Raw genomic sequence first — 16,748 nt, forward strand, 5'->3', positions numbered from 1 at the left:
AATGTGTGGAGTATGGTGCACTGTGTATAGAAACAGAATTATGGTAGTTTTGACTAAAAAATTTCTTTCTTGGTAAAGCTGCAGATCAGCAGATGAGATAGCTGTGCAGTTCATGATTAAAAGCATTATTAGTGCTTCTTCCCTGTTGGAGGGATTATGATTATATCCTCTCCTTAAATTTATGTTGATGCTTTCACATTCACATATGAATCAAATGGATGTGGGGTTAATTATTTAGCACCTCGTTTGAAACTTTGAATGTGGGATTAAATTAGTTAGCACCTCTCCTTGAACTGTTTTCATAGATATATGAAACATCCAATTTTGGAAGCATTATTCATCATCAGATTAGGGCACAATGAAAAAAAAAGTGTCGTATGTATGTGTAAATGCTTTGATTGATGAGTAATTACCTTGTACAAATCCAGTGAACTATATGCCCACGACCTTAGCTTATTGTAACCATCATGGTATCTCGCTGGATCATTCTCTGATCTATAAAGCAATAACACAAGATAAATGTATGGGACAACTAAATTCACATAGCCACAGCCTAAAAGAAAACATTCTTCAGTCAACTATCCATTTGCATTTTTAAAATAATTGCCAATGTTGCCAAAAATTCCTCCAAAATATTACCCATTATATATACAAAAAAAAAACTAGAAATACTATAGTTCAGAATAAAGTACTGTTATAATTTAAACGGTTGTTCACAAAAGGCATGATTAAGCAAATATGCAATTTGTCCTGAAAATATTGAAATGCATGAAAATGGAAATGAAAACGAGTACAATCAAAAATTTCTGATGCTTAAGTTCTTCAAATATACAACTATCAATCGTATAAATACTCCCCATACGATTGTACTTGCAAAGGTTCCAATGCCAAATAAGTTAAAATAGTTAATCTTTGAGACAAAGAATGCTGACACACTATAACTCTATATCTAATCAAATATATGCTGTCATACATGCAATTGAGATTAATTATAGTAATGGTTAGATGAGGTTGGTGACTGAAGAAAACTAGTAACAGAATGCAATGATTCATGTGTCAGTTGGCAAAGACCATGATACCCAGCCAAACTGTGTTGGCATGGGCTTTATTCCTTATCTGATGCTAGGTCATGGTATATTTCCTCTGTTGACATGATCTGTGAAGACCAATACATACATTCCCAACAAGCTGTTCACATGGGGTAATCTAAGGTATTTATAGCTTTGTTAGATTGTGCAAGTTCATATAGATTATTAACACACTCTGAAATACACATCTAATATTTATGTCTGAGGCCATATGTAACTGGGCTATATATATATTACGTGACATGAAAGCAAGTGAATGTGACTAGGCAAGAATTACATATATGGTCATGAAATGGTCAACTTAGAAAGGGAAAGAGAGAACAGCAATATAGCTGGACAGTACTGGTCCTTCAACTCATCCTAAACTACTATCACATCAGCCCTGTCTGACAGTTACATTAACAAATTTTCTATAGTGATTTCAGTTTCTAACCCTAAGCATTATAAAAATATCATCCTCCTCAAGGATTTCTTATATCTTCAATTGCGTTCACACTGTCTTCGTCCACCAACAACTCCAAACCTCTAGAACACATCAGCTTGCTTTAGTTACATGAAACTCACCCTCTTCAAGGTCCAAACAGAAATCACGACCAACCAAAACAAGAGATATAAAACCTTTTAAAGAGCTTCCTTCCCTTTTCTCTTTCTTTCCTTTTTTTCCTCATTTAATCTTAGGATTTAAAGCACTTTTCACACTGTGACAGTGCCCTAAGAGGCATTATGGAAAGAGCTTGGTGTCAGACATTATATAAAACGGACCTTAACTCCCTTAGGGCAATGGACCAACATAAATGTCCAAGCTTACACATATAATCTCTTTCTTCTATTTGGTTATTTCCTATTGTTAAATTGATCTAGTATAAACAAGTGCATAATATTTTACAAATACTTAAGATTTAATTTCTCTATTATTACCATTTGGATCCAGTAAATATGGCTTCAGCCAATAGCGGTAATAAAAAAGCTCTTTATGGAAGAATTATTCATGATGCCATTTTTCTCATATTTCAATTTCTCAACAATCCAATGGTTGTCAACTATAATCAATTGGCAAAACATATCTACTATTACATTCTTTTCTGTATCAAGCTCTTTATACCTTCTTGTGCCCCTTATCTTCCTTTCTTTTAAAACCCTAATAGTCTGCTTCTCCACAAATTACCTCTCTTGCTAGTGTTAATAAATTTATAAAACTTTTTCGTACCTAATTCTCGCAAATGATGCATTTGATTTGGTCGAATAGGCAATTTGAGATGCATTTGAACCAACTAGTAAATTTGAATTACATAACCCTAGAATTCCTCTACATAATGATCACGACTATAATAAATGGTCTCGTATTCGGTCAAGAATTATTTTTCATTACTTCACATAAACAATTAACTACAGTTAATTAAAAGTATATTAAATAAATCAAAAAGCATCTCCCATCTCTATATAATGAGCAAAAACTAAAGCACAACACACGATTCGACCAGACTCCCAAACGAGTTCAGTTATTTTGAGAAAGATTCTTCAAAGAGAGAGAGAGAGAGAGAGAGAGAGAGAGAGAGAGAGAGAGAGACGTTGGGGAGATCCCTTACCTGGTGACGTCGAGATCGGACTGCGACGAGGTGGAGAGGCGGTTCTGCTCCTCCTGAAGGGCAAGCTCGGTCAGCTTGAAACCCTTCTTCCTCAGGTAGGCGTGCACGGCCTTCTCGAGCTCCTCCTCCTCCATCGGAGCCCAAGTAACTCCAAAACCCTAGCTAGGGTTTTGGGAGTAAACTCGAGATAGCGAACTCGCTAAACGGGCGCGGCGCGGAGGGGATGGGGGTGGGGATACGATGTATAGAGTGCCGGAAAGAGGAAGAAGTCGGTGACCAAATCGAGGGTGGATGTCAAAACACGGCGACGAAGTAGTCCGAAGCAGTGCAGATCGCCATGCCGAGACTTTGGCCCGACTCAACTCGCTTTTTACGCGGGCTTTTATTATTATTATTATTATTATTATTATTTTGAGATTTTTATATATTTGCCATTGAAAAGTTTTAAAATATTATCATTATCACAACATTTACCAAAAATATTATAATTACTACCGAAATCATGTTATTCCGCAATTAAACCTAAAACTCATTAAAAAAAATTATTTCTGTTTTTTTATATAAATTATTTAAAATGATTCGAAGAATATTTGATACTACTTGATGACTAGATATCTACAAAATAATGTTACTGAATAAATAAGTTTCAAATTTATTTACATAAGTAGGTGACTTTTATTCGACGCAAAATACTATATAAGATGAGGAGGTATCAAAGAAATCATTGTTCTGATGAGTGATTTTTACTTAATATAAATTACTTCCTTGGTGTAAGTTGTTGAATTATTCACCAATTTATATTTCAACCGTCTATTTTGTTTATTTGACATCCATGTAGGCTAGAAGTCTTTTACTCGATATAAATAAATTTGTAACTCATCTAATTGGATACATTGAAGAGCTATATTGATCAAAAACTTTACAAGTATAAAAGGTAGCAATAGTTTGCACTCTAAACTTCGAGAGATATTTATTCATAAAAAATTAACCACAATGGCAAATTCTAAAAGAGTCAAAAGAATTACAATAGCATAATGATATATTAAAATAAATGGTAATTGCAACAAAAAAAAAAATCTTTTTTTTTGTTGTTGTTTGTTGAACATGTCTAATTTATGGAGCTTTTCTACTTGCCATCTTAAGTGATACTTTAAAGCAAGCTATTTATTTCTTGTTGGTTAACTACTCCAGAAATCTTTTCTTTTTGTTTCCTAGTAATAAACTCTAATGGAATAAAAGATTGAATAATACACTAGGAGTCGTTGGTTTTATGTGTTTCTTATATATTTCCTCTTTTCTTTCAATTAAAGGTTAAGAATTTGAGAGAATACATTTTCTGGCATCTAATTTAATTAAAGCAGACGTCAAGATGCTACATATGAGCCCAACTAAGCCATTAAAAAAAAAAATATTTCATGAATTCATAAAGTAAAAAAACTAATGTTTTTATTATATTTTATGTGTAGATGCAATTTTTCCAAATAGATAAGGCAAATGGCCCTAAAGGCATTTCGTTTTGATCAAAATACTCTTACTACAGGGCATCTTAATCAATCTTCCCCAAGTAAAAATACTTTTTAAAATTAAATTTTCTCATATTTCTAGCTTATTGTCAAATCTAATCCTAGAAATTTGTAAAACTACTATAATTTGTGATCTCTCATGCTTATTAAAGATGCTCTGAAAGCCAATTTTCTATTCATCCCCAACTAAAATGCTTCCAATTCTTGACTCCTTTTCATTAATTTGTCAACAGAACATAACATAAGGTTGTCTAGGAAGTGAAAAAGAACCAACTTTATCATGTCCACAATGATTCATTTGAATCGAGTTGACTAGCCAATACAGAAGATACTAAAAGCTACATAAAATAATAAGATTTTCTTATGAGTATGAAGGTGAGACTAATGTAACCCCGGCATGAAACCTTGTACTAAAAATTTATTGCAACAAATTCAAGTATCATAGCAACTCGATGAACAGGCAAAAGAAGAGAAAAATTACAGGAGTGAAGTACAACAGACAAACTCAGAGCTTAACACATATATATCGTATACTCAAGCTAATTACATAAACCATCCACGGAACTAGCAAATACAGAGCAAATGAATCATGGCAAGATCCCGCGACACCAAAACTCAAGTCAGATCATCTTCTTTGTCTTCCTTCTCCTTTAGAGAATTCTTGGCTCTTAGTAGAAGGGTGGTTTTCCAAGAATCCTGCATGCAGTAGGCACAGCATCAGACAGCAATCCAGAAAAGGATATAGGAATAGAACCAACAACGGAAGAAAACAAATTATGGTAGTAGAATAGGTCTAGCGTAGAACATGTGATATCCAAACATAACAGGGATCAAAGGAGTAAATGGCGAAATTTAGATGAAAAGGAAGCAGTCTAATCACAAGTTTCTTCAAAAATCCTACATGCAGAGTGATAGGTATTATCAAACAACAAATGGTGAGCTGTAGCTCTACAAGAAGAAACAATAGAATACTCTACAAAACGAAATACTAGAATTCTTTTCACAGTAGGACTACTAAAAACATGATATAAGAACTGTATAAGCAATGCAAATAGACAGTCTTAATGTGACAGGAAAATGAACTACAAGTGAGGATTGAAAATTTCAAATGCTCGTGAATGCCTCAGTTAATTTAAATTTTTTAAAAAAAAGAGAGAATCAAGGAAACAGCATTTCAGAGAGGACAGTTGAATCATTAATTCATTAATTCCTTTACTACATGTAGAGACCTTTACTAGCGGGGCTGTGTCAGCATGAAATGGATTGGTGTTAGTATGTAACTCGGATAAGCACAGCACCCACTAGAGGAAAGTTTCAGGAGATCAGAAGAATCCAATACTCACTGAAATGTCTCTACAACATGCCTAAATCAACAACACAAAACTGTCATTCAACAGTTACCATCGGTGTAAATAACTAAATACCACCACATAGGCACCCACATTAGGCGAGGTGAACCACCTAGGAATGCTGTGAGCGAGGCAAACCACTGAGGACTGCCACGGCGTTCCTAGGCATCCATCTTACCATCTTCTAATGTTTTCCTATAAGTATTCTTAAACTTTGAACAATTGTAGATATACCCAAGTTGACGGATTTTAGTGTTCTTTTATGTTCCTAACGAAAATACAATGTTTCATGCATTTATTTTAAATTACTATTAGGAATGAGGATAAGACTGTGTACGCCTCTCTTCCCTAGACCCCGTATACGTAGAAGCCTCGCGCACTTTGATTCTCTTTTTTATGCTTGCTAAATAATTTAAGGATGATTTGCACTAGTGAGACTTTATTAATGCCAATCATCCTAGCAAATTATTTAGCAAGCATAAAATGGATATCCCAATGGATGAGGTTTCTGCCTACATGGGGTCTAATGAGGGAGTAATACAATCTAACCCTCATTTCTAAAGATGTTGATTTCAGAATTGGAAACCATGACCTCTTAAATGCAAGGGACAACCCTTACCATCACACCAAGTGATACCTTCAAAATTATCTAGCAAGCACACAGAGGTATATGGCGCTAGGGACATGGCATTAATAGTAAAATCTATGAAAATTGTGAAGTACTTCCTTTTCCACAAACTAATTACATATGACATCGAGTTTGCATGAATAAGGTCATGACAATTATAAATGGTAGTTGCGGTGCATTATTAGGTACACCTACATTTACAGAACAAGAAAGATGGCTTCGTGTAATATCAACATCTAACAAGCTGCTCAATCACACACATTGATGATTACAAATGCAATCAAACATAGTTGGTTCATATACTTCAGTTATAATAATTCTTCTTAGATTCATATGTATTGCAGCTTGCTATATACTTCCCTCGGTCTCATAGAATATCAAATGCAAGATTAAACAAGACTATTCATAACCAAAAATATAAATGAAAAGGAAACTTCTTGACATCCTATTTGACTTGAGATAGATGTACCAGGCGAGTCATGTTATCATATTCCTTGATGCAATCGGTGAATTTAGCAACATCTTCCTCATCCATAGAAGCTGCTAAGTCCTGCAATATAGATAACAATACTACTATATCAGCAATGTTTTGTGAAAGTGTTTCTTCGCTTCTTTTTCTTGTTGTGCTGACAAGGATGTTAATATAATAACCCAGCTGTGGCACAAATTCTTATGGTATGCGAGGCCCAGTTTGTAAGCAACTTTACATTAGCAAAGTTACTAGTAGATGCTGGCACTTTAATGGTTCACAGAATGTTGTGTCACTGATGTAATGGATAGTAAATAGAAGAAAATAAAAAGGAAAATAAACAATGAAACAGTAAGTTTGAATCTTACAGCTAAAAGTTTGTACTCTCGTGTGCCTGAAAAGGTTGGGTCTAGTTCCTGATTTGCAAATCATATACAATCTCAGAATGTTTTTAAAACATATGAAAATGGCATTAATTATATTGACGAGAATAACAACTAAACCTGATATCGCTCCAATGAGTTTGTAATTGCAACAACATCTCCTTTGCATAGTTGGCATATACCAGCATTAAGGAGAATCCCTTTGACACTGTACTTAAGAAGACTGTTGTTAATTGAATGCCGTGCAATCGCTTCAAATATTTCAATGGCCTTTGGGTATCTGAAAAATTCCCAGTTGTATTAATAATCTTAACACAGATCATAGTACATGCAATTTTAAATAAACAGCACATAACAATTAGTTCGGGATACAATTACTGGTGAAAATCATAACTGAAAAGCCAATATTGACAAATCTCTCCACTGATTCTGCTACTTAGAAGGCTAAAACAGATTGTCTATTATTGCATTCACAAAAAGAACATAAATTACTCAACAAACAGTAAAGTTCTCTAATTTTATTCTGTAGCTTCTGCATAAACTTCGGGTGTTATACATTGAAAACCTCAGAGATCCAAAGGCGATACTCTAGTCATTGATAAGGCGACCAATAAAACAACCAGAAAAGTGCAAACAAATGCAGTTCACCACTCTAAATTGATAGAATACCCACCAACAAAGAAGAGAACAATAAAATGGAATGTTTAACTACTGAATAATGGCAATTGAGAAATACTTGGAAGGATACATTTTCAATCTGAAACTACTAGAGCAAGCTATCCATTTATGTGGCCACAATGGAGTGTATTGCATATAGGGATTTCCAAATTCCAACTAATTTCTTGGGACACTAGTAATACTGCTAGCCCAGCATGTGCAAAACACAAGAATCTCTAGGTGGATTAATTTCATTGCTATGCAATTTGGAACTACACTTGACAAATAATATTTCAGAAACTATCCACCAGTATAAAATATCAAGACAAAACTAGGAAACATGAAATATGTTGAAGTATAGATAACAAAATAATAATTTACAAGTCATATATGATGAAAGAGAATGGAGAAGAGGAAGGCCGGATCAGATAAGGCCCTAACCCCCCACCCCCACCACCTCCACCAAAAACCAATTATTCTTCTTCTTCTGACTCTCATCTCTCCGTCTCTCTCCCCTCCCTCTACTTCCCCTCATTTGATGACTTAAAGCTTGTAAGCTCTATAAATGACTTAAACAACTGGTCACTTGTGCATTTTTCATTTTTACTACATATTTTTCCTATCCCAAAGTTGTGGAGCCAAATTTCTGTAACACTTGGATCTTTAATATGATCTGACAGAGTTCTAATTGGTTGCTTTTATTGGACTATAGCAGAAAAATCAATTGAACATAAATCCTAACAATGGAACAGCAAAGAACTTAAACTTACAGGAATTTCTCTCCACAACTGAATAGTGAATAGTACAATTCAGTAAGGCAAATACAGGATATTTTAGAAATCCATAAGGAAAAGCCTTTAACATTTAAATTTAAAAACATGAAACTCAATGTAGTAGCAAACTAAAAACAAAACAAGCCTGATTCACTATCACTACTAATGAAAATCAGACAAAAATGAGCAATGCCATTAAACTTCTATCTCCATCTTCAGATTCAGTTAAGTAAATCTTACTGTTCCAGCTGACCAGCAAACTGTGCAACTTTCTGCTTGCACTGGTTTGCAGAAGTTGTCACTTCTTCACTTTGGAAAAGATCAGCAGCCCGTTCAAGGTAATCTATGGCCTTCTCTAAATCTTGTTCTTGTTCGTATAACTCACCAAGTTCCTGCAAATAAAAGTATCAAATCTCAGTTAGTGGAACATCTGAAAAAGCATTATGCTTTTCTCTGTCAATGTAGAACAGATGAATGCTCATCTACTGGGCACAACAAGTCTACTGTCCAAACACATGCCTGCAATCTCTGTTTCAAAAGCTTTATATTTGTCAACACAGCTACATTTCTTAGGGTGGTTAGTTCTTTTATATAATCCATTTGGTTGAAATTTGGCTACAGTGAAAATTACATACAGAAAATAATAATAATAATAATACCTTGCAATATCTTGCAGCCATGTTTAATCTCCCAATTTCCAGGAAGAGATTAACAGCCTGGTTTAAGGCTTCTGCAGCATCTGCAGAAAAGGGATATACAATAAGGCAAATCTTTTAGTTCAAAAACTCTTCTTGCATAGAAGCATATAAGCAAATGAACACATGAAAATATTAAGAGCATTATCTAAAAGCTAGAATTTAGAACATAAAATTCCTTCCTCTTTGAATAATATATGTAAATAAATACAGCTATATAATGTGCATATGTTCCCAAACCCCTTTTTCATTCCACAAACACATCTCAAGTTTCTCGTATGCACAACAGAGATCCAACTTTGTTTAGCCCTTTTTGGTTCCTAAGAGTCTCAAATAAATTTTGTTAGAAAATGTTTAATATGGTGTCAATGCTCAATTGGACATTCAGTAGGACTAGTTTTAATTTGGTCAGTTTAGGTTAGCCATTATTTGATTTGGGTTTTGCATAGAATCGGGTGTTGTCCACATCAATTAAATCAACTCAATTCATCAGCCTTGTTAGATAAAAAAAAAGGCTACCAAATTAAGTCATAGCCACTGTCTTGTTAAATTGGATCATCTTACCACTATGTCTATATCTTCAACTCGGTGAGATCTAACCCTAGCATCCCCATGTTCAAGCGTGTTTTCAAGATATCTACCTTGCATTTTTCATACTTAAAGACATGGATTGAAATTTACCATGAGATGTCATCTTATATATTTTCAGTCTTTATTAATCTTTTACACCTCCTTTCTTGACATTCCTACATGATTCAAGTGACACAAATTAAACTGGACAAATTTGGTTGTTTCTCTTTGCATCTCCCTAAATGAAACTTGAATACCAATTAAATTTTAGTTACACAACAATATCATTACTTTCTCTACCTAATAATCTAACAATAACAAGGCTAACATAGCCTAGTTGCTGATCTATGTTGTGTTATTTGTAGGGGTCAAAATGGGTTGGATTAACTCTAACCCGACCCGATATCTAACCCGATTTGGATCGAATTCGAATTAAAAATTTCTACCCAACCCGGATACGGATTCGGGTACAAAAACTCAGATATAGGTCGGATATAATTTTTTGATACGGATACGGATACCAAATATCCATTTAACCACATTGTTTTAATAATTTATAGTTTTTAGTTTGCTTATTTAAATGGTGAATATTGATATTGTTACAAATAATGTGTCATATAATGTCTATAGAGATTGATTTTGCTAAATTTCTATGTATTGACATGTAAAATTATTTTTTTGAAACTCTTAATATTGTGTTAATTGTCTCCAAAAGAAATATTATAATTTATTTAAAATTCAATCCACATCTGATTAAGATCCGATTATCTATCCGAAAATTATCCGATTCATTTCTGAAAATTATTTATATCCGTTTGGTTAGGATATGATTTTAAATTTTACTATTCGTTTAGTATCCGTATCCGAATCCATATCTAAACCCATATTATGAATCCGGATATAGTTTGAGCACTACCTGATCCATATTCAACCCCTAGCTATTTGTGTTGATTTTTCAAAATTATATCTAGTGATGCCTATCAAGGATTGTCATGCAGGTCAATTGGCCATAATTGATTAATTGACAACTTCATTTATCAATTGTTTGCTAATGAGTCTTTAGATGCACATCAACTCCCTGCTACTCATCTAAGAAACACATAAATTAGAAAGTTGAAAGGACTTTCCTGTTGAATAGCATTCACATGTCACACCTATTACATGCATTGAAAAGTTTAAGTATGGATCTCGTCTTTAAATGCATAAGAAACACTAATTGAAGCAGAAACTTGAATATGCACATATACATTTTGAACCTAGGGGATTCAACTATCTTTAATTGCCATAACGTGTCCTTAAAAATACTTAATATATCCCTATTGCTACCATTTAGGAAACTGGTGTGGGTACCATTATTTGTCACGTTTACTTTCGTAGGCACAAGACAAGAGGGCTGCAATCGTGGCCCTCTAGACGAGGGTTTTGACTAGTCTTATAGGGCTGGTTTTATCTTTTTGTCTTTTGTTTTGCTTTGCCTATACAAAGGTTTGTAATTCTCTTTTTATTGATTAATGAATATTTTGAGAGTTTTCACATATTGAGTGTTTATTGGTAGATTTCAACATCGGTGGATTTCGATAACCCAATTGGTGGATTCTTCGAGTTTGGTTACTTTTCCTACTTGTTCTTCTCAAATCTACAATTGAAGAGTTTGTCCTGCATCAAAAACACATTGTTTAAAAATGTTGGTCATTATCTTCCTCTTGCTATTATTTCCCATTCTCTTCCCCATTCACTTATTGCAGCACATCGTTGTGTAGAGGTGCAGACAATGTCAAACCATGCTGCTCAACATGTCTTATGTCTCATGCCAAAAGAATACATTGACATTAGAAGGTGACATCGTCACCTCCCAAATCTACCATTTTTAGCACAGTCCATATATCGTATAGAAATATTAGAATACAGATATAGTTTTGTTGGGTTATAACTAAGAAGTCATAACTGCATTATCCATTTAAATATACTTGCAATCAAGTTAGTGTATTTTTTTCTGGCTCTAGACCACAAATTCTAATCAAAGCCTTAATTTCAAAAGACCAATATTTAGCTTTTTGAACATATACAATGCCAAAACTCTTCTCATTCTAAGGTTGTTATTTTCCTTACACATAACTTAAAGCAATCCTTACTAAGAATTTAACTAACTCACTCAATTAGTTTTACAATCTTTTCATGCATCATTCGAAAGCATTTCTTAATTAATACTGTCCATGTAGGACTCATCAATACCATCATTATAAAGATTAGTGAATTAAATCTAATAAGAAGAAAGTGATTGAATAATCGAACCCACAATACGAGACTAACAAAATAATAATCAAAGATGGCCATGCTAACCGACACAAGGCATGCCAGCAGCGTACCGGTACCGGACACGAGGGGTGCCGCACGACACCCTCCTACCGGCGATTAGCACGTCGTCAAGCTTCCGTCACCGCCATCCTCGACAAAGTTCTCCGGCAACGAACGACGAGCGACGACAAGGTCGAAGAGTGAAGCGCTGCTAATCTCCCTCCTCTTTTTCTCTCTCTCTCTTTCTTGCGGCACAGCCATTCATGATAATAATAATAATAATAAAATCATTATAAATTGGACTTTTGTTCATTCTTTTATTTTGACAAAAGAGCTCCAAGTTGAGGATAATTCAGACTCCAAATATGGATAGATGAACCCAGAAAGTTGATCGGATGAAACAATCGCTAAGAAATCTAGACTTTGGCAATCTCTTTTGTCAAAACTACTATGCAGGACAAAGCATATTTATGGGCAAAGAAAGAAAACTTAATTGGCACTATTAATGAATAAGTTAGGATATGGTCGAGTACACACTACCACATGGTATCACAAAAGTTGCTTAGTTAAATAAAATACAAGAATACACAAAAAAAAAAATATTATCTGTCGAGACATACATACATGATACATATAATTATTATGAATTCTTAACCTATGCGCCCTTGTTTTTCAAGATTTAAAAAATCAGCATACTTGTGTCAGTATCCTTGTCCATGCTATGTAATTTAAAATGCTACGACAGTGTTTGATTGTATCTCAGAGCAGCACCCCATGAGTTTGGACACCATTTATGGCAGCCAAATAACATAGCAGGTTAGGGAGATTATAAAAATAATCCAGAGATTACAGCAGCCACAATTGTAGCCATCATAACCTTTCTTAGAATGCCTTTATCCATAACCGTGCTCCATATGCAGCAATGTACGCCCGTGCATAAATCTATCTATGCAGAGGGGAAGAAAAATACAAACTAATATGACAAAACTAGTGAAAGATCATAGATAAGCACCATAGTTATGAGAAAAAAGTGAAATAAAACTTCCCTTATAGTACAGTTCTAACTTAAAATTGAGATCAGAGATAAGCACCAGTACCTTTAATTGAGATTTTCTTATAGCAATTTGCAGCATCAACATAAGCTGTGGCCGCTTCATGCTTGCTTTCCAACTGTTAAGTAGGAAATAAAAGCTGCTTTGTAGGTTTCCTTATCATGATACATGAGCAATCCAAGGAAAGGAATAGAAGAAGTGACCTTTAAATGGCAGTTAGCAAGTTTGATGTATACTGATCCAGCCCTGTCCCCTGCAACACAAACATACTAGACAGGTAAGCTACAAGAATGGTAGTTCAAACTTGTTGGTCAGTCAACATGTTGGCTGAAACTTAACTATTGATTAACTAGAGAAACTATCAGGAGTACATAAGTGACTCAGACATATTACAATATTAGCCACTGCAGAACTACTTAGATGACTTCCAAGGAGTCGTCTGGACATAGTTATAAACTTATAGTCAGATAAGTATATAAGCAGGGGCTTTGTCCTAAACAGATTAAAGCAGAACATTCATTCAGAAAAGATATCAGCATCATACTACTAGTACAGCCAGAAAACATCAAATCAAGAAGGATCTTAAAAGTCTATTGTGTCAAACTGAAAAAAAGTCAATGTCAGTTTCCAACAGACTGACTGTATGAAAAACTATAACACAATGGCAGCACTATTTCAGAAAAAAAGTAAAATTGCCTGAGCAGCCATGAGTTGCCATCATGCCAATAACATAAGCTTTTGGTCACAAAGTAAATTGTGGAAAATACTTCTTGACATGAAAAAATAGCTAAACTTTCTGCCCCTTTGTTCAAAGGGGGAAAGAATAAGGGAAAAGAATGGGCTTTTTCGGATAGATTATTTTCCTTTGATGTTATTTCAATTGAATGGGTCCGATCTCTTCTTTTATTGCAGAAGCATGCGATTTAGAAGTCTATTAAGAAGTTGGCCATCTCGTACTATCTAATAAGTGGGTCATTTTACCCCTTAAACTAAGATGGGCTATTCAACTTAACCATGAGAACATAATATAAATTTGAAGAGGGAATATTGACAGGGTAGAGAAAGATAAAGAGAAAAATGAGAGGGCAAACAGGGTGATGAAACTAGCATCAATAAAGGATCTTATGTTCAAAGTAGTCACCATATTATTTTCAATCTCTCCATACTCTGACAACAAAATGACACACAACAACCATCCATAATCCACAAACCACAAACTAAGACTCATGGTTCTAATTCTCTTAACATAGAAATCAAAACAAACCAAAACATGACTTTCATATCAAAATAAATCTCATCACATGATAAAACTCAAGCTTTCATATTTGCATGATTCAAAACCATCTAGGTTCTTGGAACACTAAAACTAACTACTGAGCCAGAACTAGATCCAGTGATACACAAATGTATGATGGCATATCTTATACTCTGATTTCCTTCAAGTATCAAAGAGGAAGAGAACAAGTGAGGAATTGAGGATACTGGTCTCCGAGTTATCTTGCGGTTATGAGACAAGGGGTAGCGAAAAGATGAACATTAAGATAAGTAGCTTTATCCAGAAAGACAAGTAAAGTTTTCCATGCAATAGTTTTGACAGGAATTTACTTTTCAAAACATTAAAGTGGAAACCAGGTTTCTAACTTCCAATTTTGGTTTTTAGTTGGCTTCGGTTCATACGCTAGAGAAGAAAGGAATTTTGGGCCAAAATACATCAGTTTCAACCATGGCAGAAACCACTATTTAACGGAGAAGCTTTGTCCAAAAACATTCCCTTTCCTGGAAGTATGATGTTTGTTATGATTTCAAATTTTTAATTGTGCTATATTTATCTTTGCTTTATGGAATGTGAGTCAGTATAGATATATGTAAGACAGAAACAAACTACACTGTGCTGAATTTTCTTTCATTTCCTGAAAACATTGATATGTGACATCAACTATTTGAGATACTTCCTTGGTTGTTCACTTATGAGTGTAACGTTAAAAAATTAAACATATTAAACATATTATTCACACATTATATGCATGTTTTATGATTGAAATAGTGATTTATTAAGCAGGTGCAACATAAGACATATTTATGTGCAGCAGCAGGACAACAATAAATGTCATTTCCCTGCCTTATCATATCCTATTTCCTTAGGGTATATTGTGTCAGATTGTAGGGGTATCTATCTCATGCAATACTCCTGTCCCTTGCTTGTCTTCTCAAACAGGTAATAATGCTTCTAATTGACCATTGCATCAAAGAAACTTTTCAATCTAGATGCTGTAAAAATTTTCCTTGAACTCGGTGAATTCAGTGTGAATATCTCCTTCATTTAAAATATCAACTATGGGGAGGAGGGTGTGTCTCAATTAAATAAAATTTCCCTGCAAATGTATTATAGTTATATCATTATATGACAATGTCAAAGTCATAAAATGTATAAGCTGACCAACTAGAGGGTCTACAAAGAGAACAAGAACAAAAGAACTTTAAAAATCTTTTATTGGATGCATATTAAAAAATAGACACGGAAAAGCTTAAGAAAAGAAAATTCTAAACCAGAAATCAGAAACTACCTGGCAACCTGCTAAGACAGTGGAAATAGTCTCAGCAAAAAATATTCATAAATTACTTCAAGGTATATATTAGATCACTCTACAATGTATTAAGTTGCAATGTATATGTGATGCAAAATTAACTATAATAAGTTAGAAGAATAGATAATTTGATTTCCGGATTACGAGCCCTGCTCAAACAAAACATATTAAGACGCTCTTTACAGAAATGGAGGTACTCTTTTAAACTCGAAATGAGGAAAGGAGTAATTTTAAAGAGCACGTGACAATATAAAGCAAGTTGATCGTTAATTTGGCTCACCGAATGCCATCAATTTGCAGGATAGAAGCAGAAAGATTTTTAAAAAAAAAACTACACCTTTGTGCAATCTTACTAGACCAATTAACACCATTCAAGAAAGGAACAACCATGATCTACCACTTGACAATGGAACGCATCAGGAGTCTAGTCAATATACATCATGCTATCGGCGATGACTCTGATCATAGCAGCCGTCCGAATAAATGATCCCAAGTGTTATCAACGGGATCCAAACATGACGATTCTCAAGATCGCAAACAAGTAAATCAAAACGCAACAAAGTTCATACCCTAAACCACCGATTGGGGATCAGAAACAGCTCGAGAATAACGCGATCAAATGGAACAAGACGAAGGGAATTAGTATGAGAAATCCATACAGTTCTTTGCGAGCTTGAAGCAATTGCCGGCCTTGTCGAAGAGATCTGCGGCGTCCTCATACTTGGATCCAAAGATTCCCCATCCGGAGAGCTTCTTCTCCGCCTTCTTCTCGAACTCGTCGCCTCTCGCATCTTGACCCGCCATTCTCAACCCCTACGGTAGCCTTCGCCGCTCAGGTTTCTTCTCGCCTCTCGTTTCCTCCTCCTTTCTCTTCTCGTTTGATAGGAAGAGAATATTAGAAAAGGGGAAGGAAGGTATATGCGCTTTGACGATACAGCGTTGGAAATTGGAACTTTTCATGAGAAGATACTTTCCAGCCGTTGGATGTCTTTTAATCATAATCAAGGCCGTCCAATTGAGACTATAGGAAAGCATGAAGGGGTATATATGTTAATATTTCTATTAAAAAAAAAAGTAGTAATAACAAGGGGGTAA

The 16,748-nt window shown here is 34.6% G+C and overlaps 2 protein-coding genes across 4 annotated transcripts in view; both read right to left on the reverse strand.

The window, feature by feature from the left end:
- Nucleotides 1-3,026, reverse strand: part of LOC140793845 (transcription initiation factor TFIID subunit 5) — a 30,806-nt gene extending 27,780 nt beyond the window's left edge. For all 3 annotated transcript variants that reach the window (XM_073145590.1, XM_073145589.1, XM_073145588.1), the window contains exons 1-2: nucleotides 2,675-3,026; nucleotides 414-495 (exon numbers count right to left, since the gene is read on the reverse strand). In XM_073145590.1, coding sequence (XP_073001691.1) covers nucleotides 414-495; nucleotides 2,675-2,808 — 216 coding nt within the window. In that variant the 5' untranslated portion in view covers nucleotides 2,809-3,026. The remainder of the gene's footprint in view (nucleotides 1-413; nucleotides 496-2,674) is intronic.
- Nucleotides 3,027-4,584: 1,558 nt separating this feature from the next.
- On the reverse strand, nucleotides 4,585-16,588 carry LOC140793563 (alpha-soluble NSF attachment protein-like). The gene is made up of 9 exons (XM_073145095.1): nucleotides 16,313-16,588; nucleotides 13,272-13,321; nucleotides 13,114-13,186; nucleotides 9,116-9,195; nucleotides 8,697-8,848; nucleotides 7,147-7,306; nucleotides 7,012-7,059; nucleotides 6,644-6,724; nucleotides 4,585-4,893 (listed from the first exon to the last, which is right to left on the reverse strand). Exons 1-9 carry the CDS (start codon nucleotides 16,455-16,457, stop codon nucleotides 4,813-4,815), a joined length of 870 nt encoding a protein of 289 aa, XP_073001196.1. The 5' UTR covers nucleotides 16,458-16,588; the 3' UTR covers nucleotides 4,585-4,812.
- Between the last annotated feature and the right edge of the window lie 160 nt (nucleotides 16,589-16,748).

Source organism: Typha latifolia, chromosome 8, assembly GCF_019914945.1.
Source record: "Typha latifolia isolate L0001 chromosome 8, TyphaL0001v2, whole genome shotgun sequence".
NCBI lineage: Eukaryota > Viridiplantae > Streptophyta > Magnoliopsida > Poales > Typhaceae > Typha > Typha latifolia.

Excerpts from the sequence above, each read along its gene's own strand:
- LOC140793563 (XM_073145095.1), bottom strand. The coding sequence starts at position 16,457 with ATGGCGGGTCAAGATGCGAGAGGCGACGAGTTCGAGAAGAAGGCGGAG. Across the intron at positions 13,322-16,312 it reads CTTCAAGCTCGCAAAGAACT|GGGACAGGGCTGGATCAGTA; the intron begins GTATGGATTTCT and ends TTTGTGTTGCAG. Across the intron at positions 8,849-9,115 it reads TGGCTGCAAGATATTGCAAG|GAACTTGGTGAGTTATACGA; the intron begins GTATTATTATTA and ends TTTTATTTGCAG.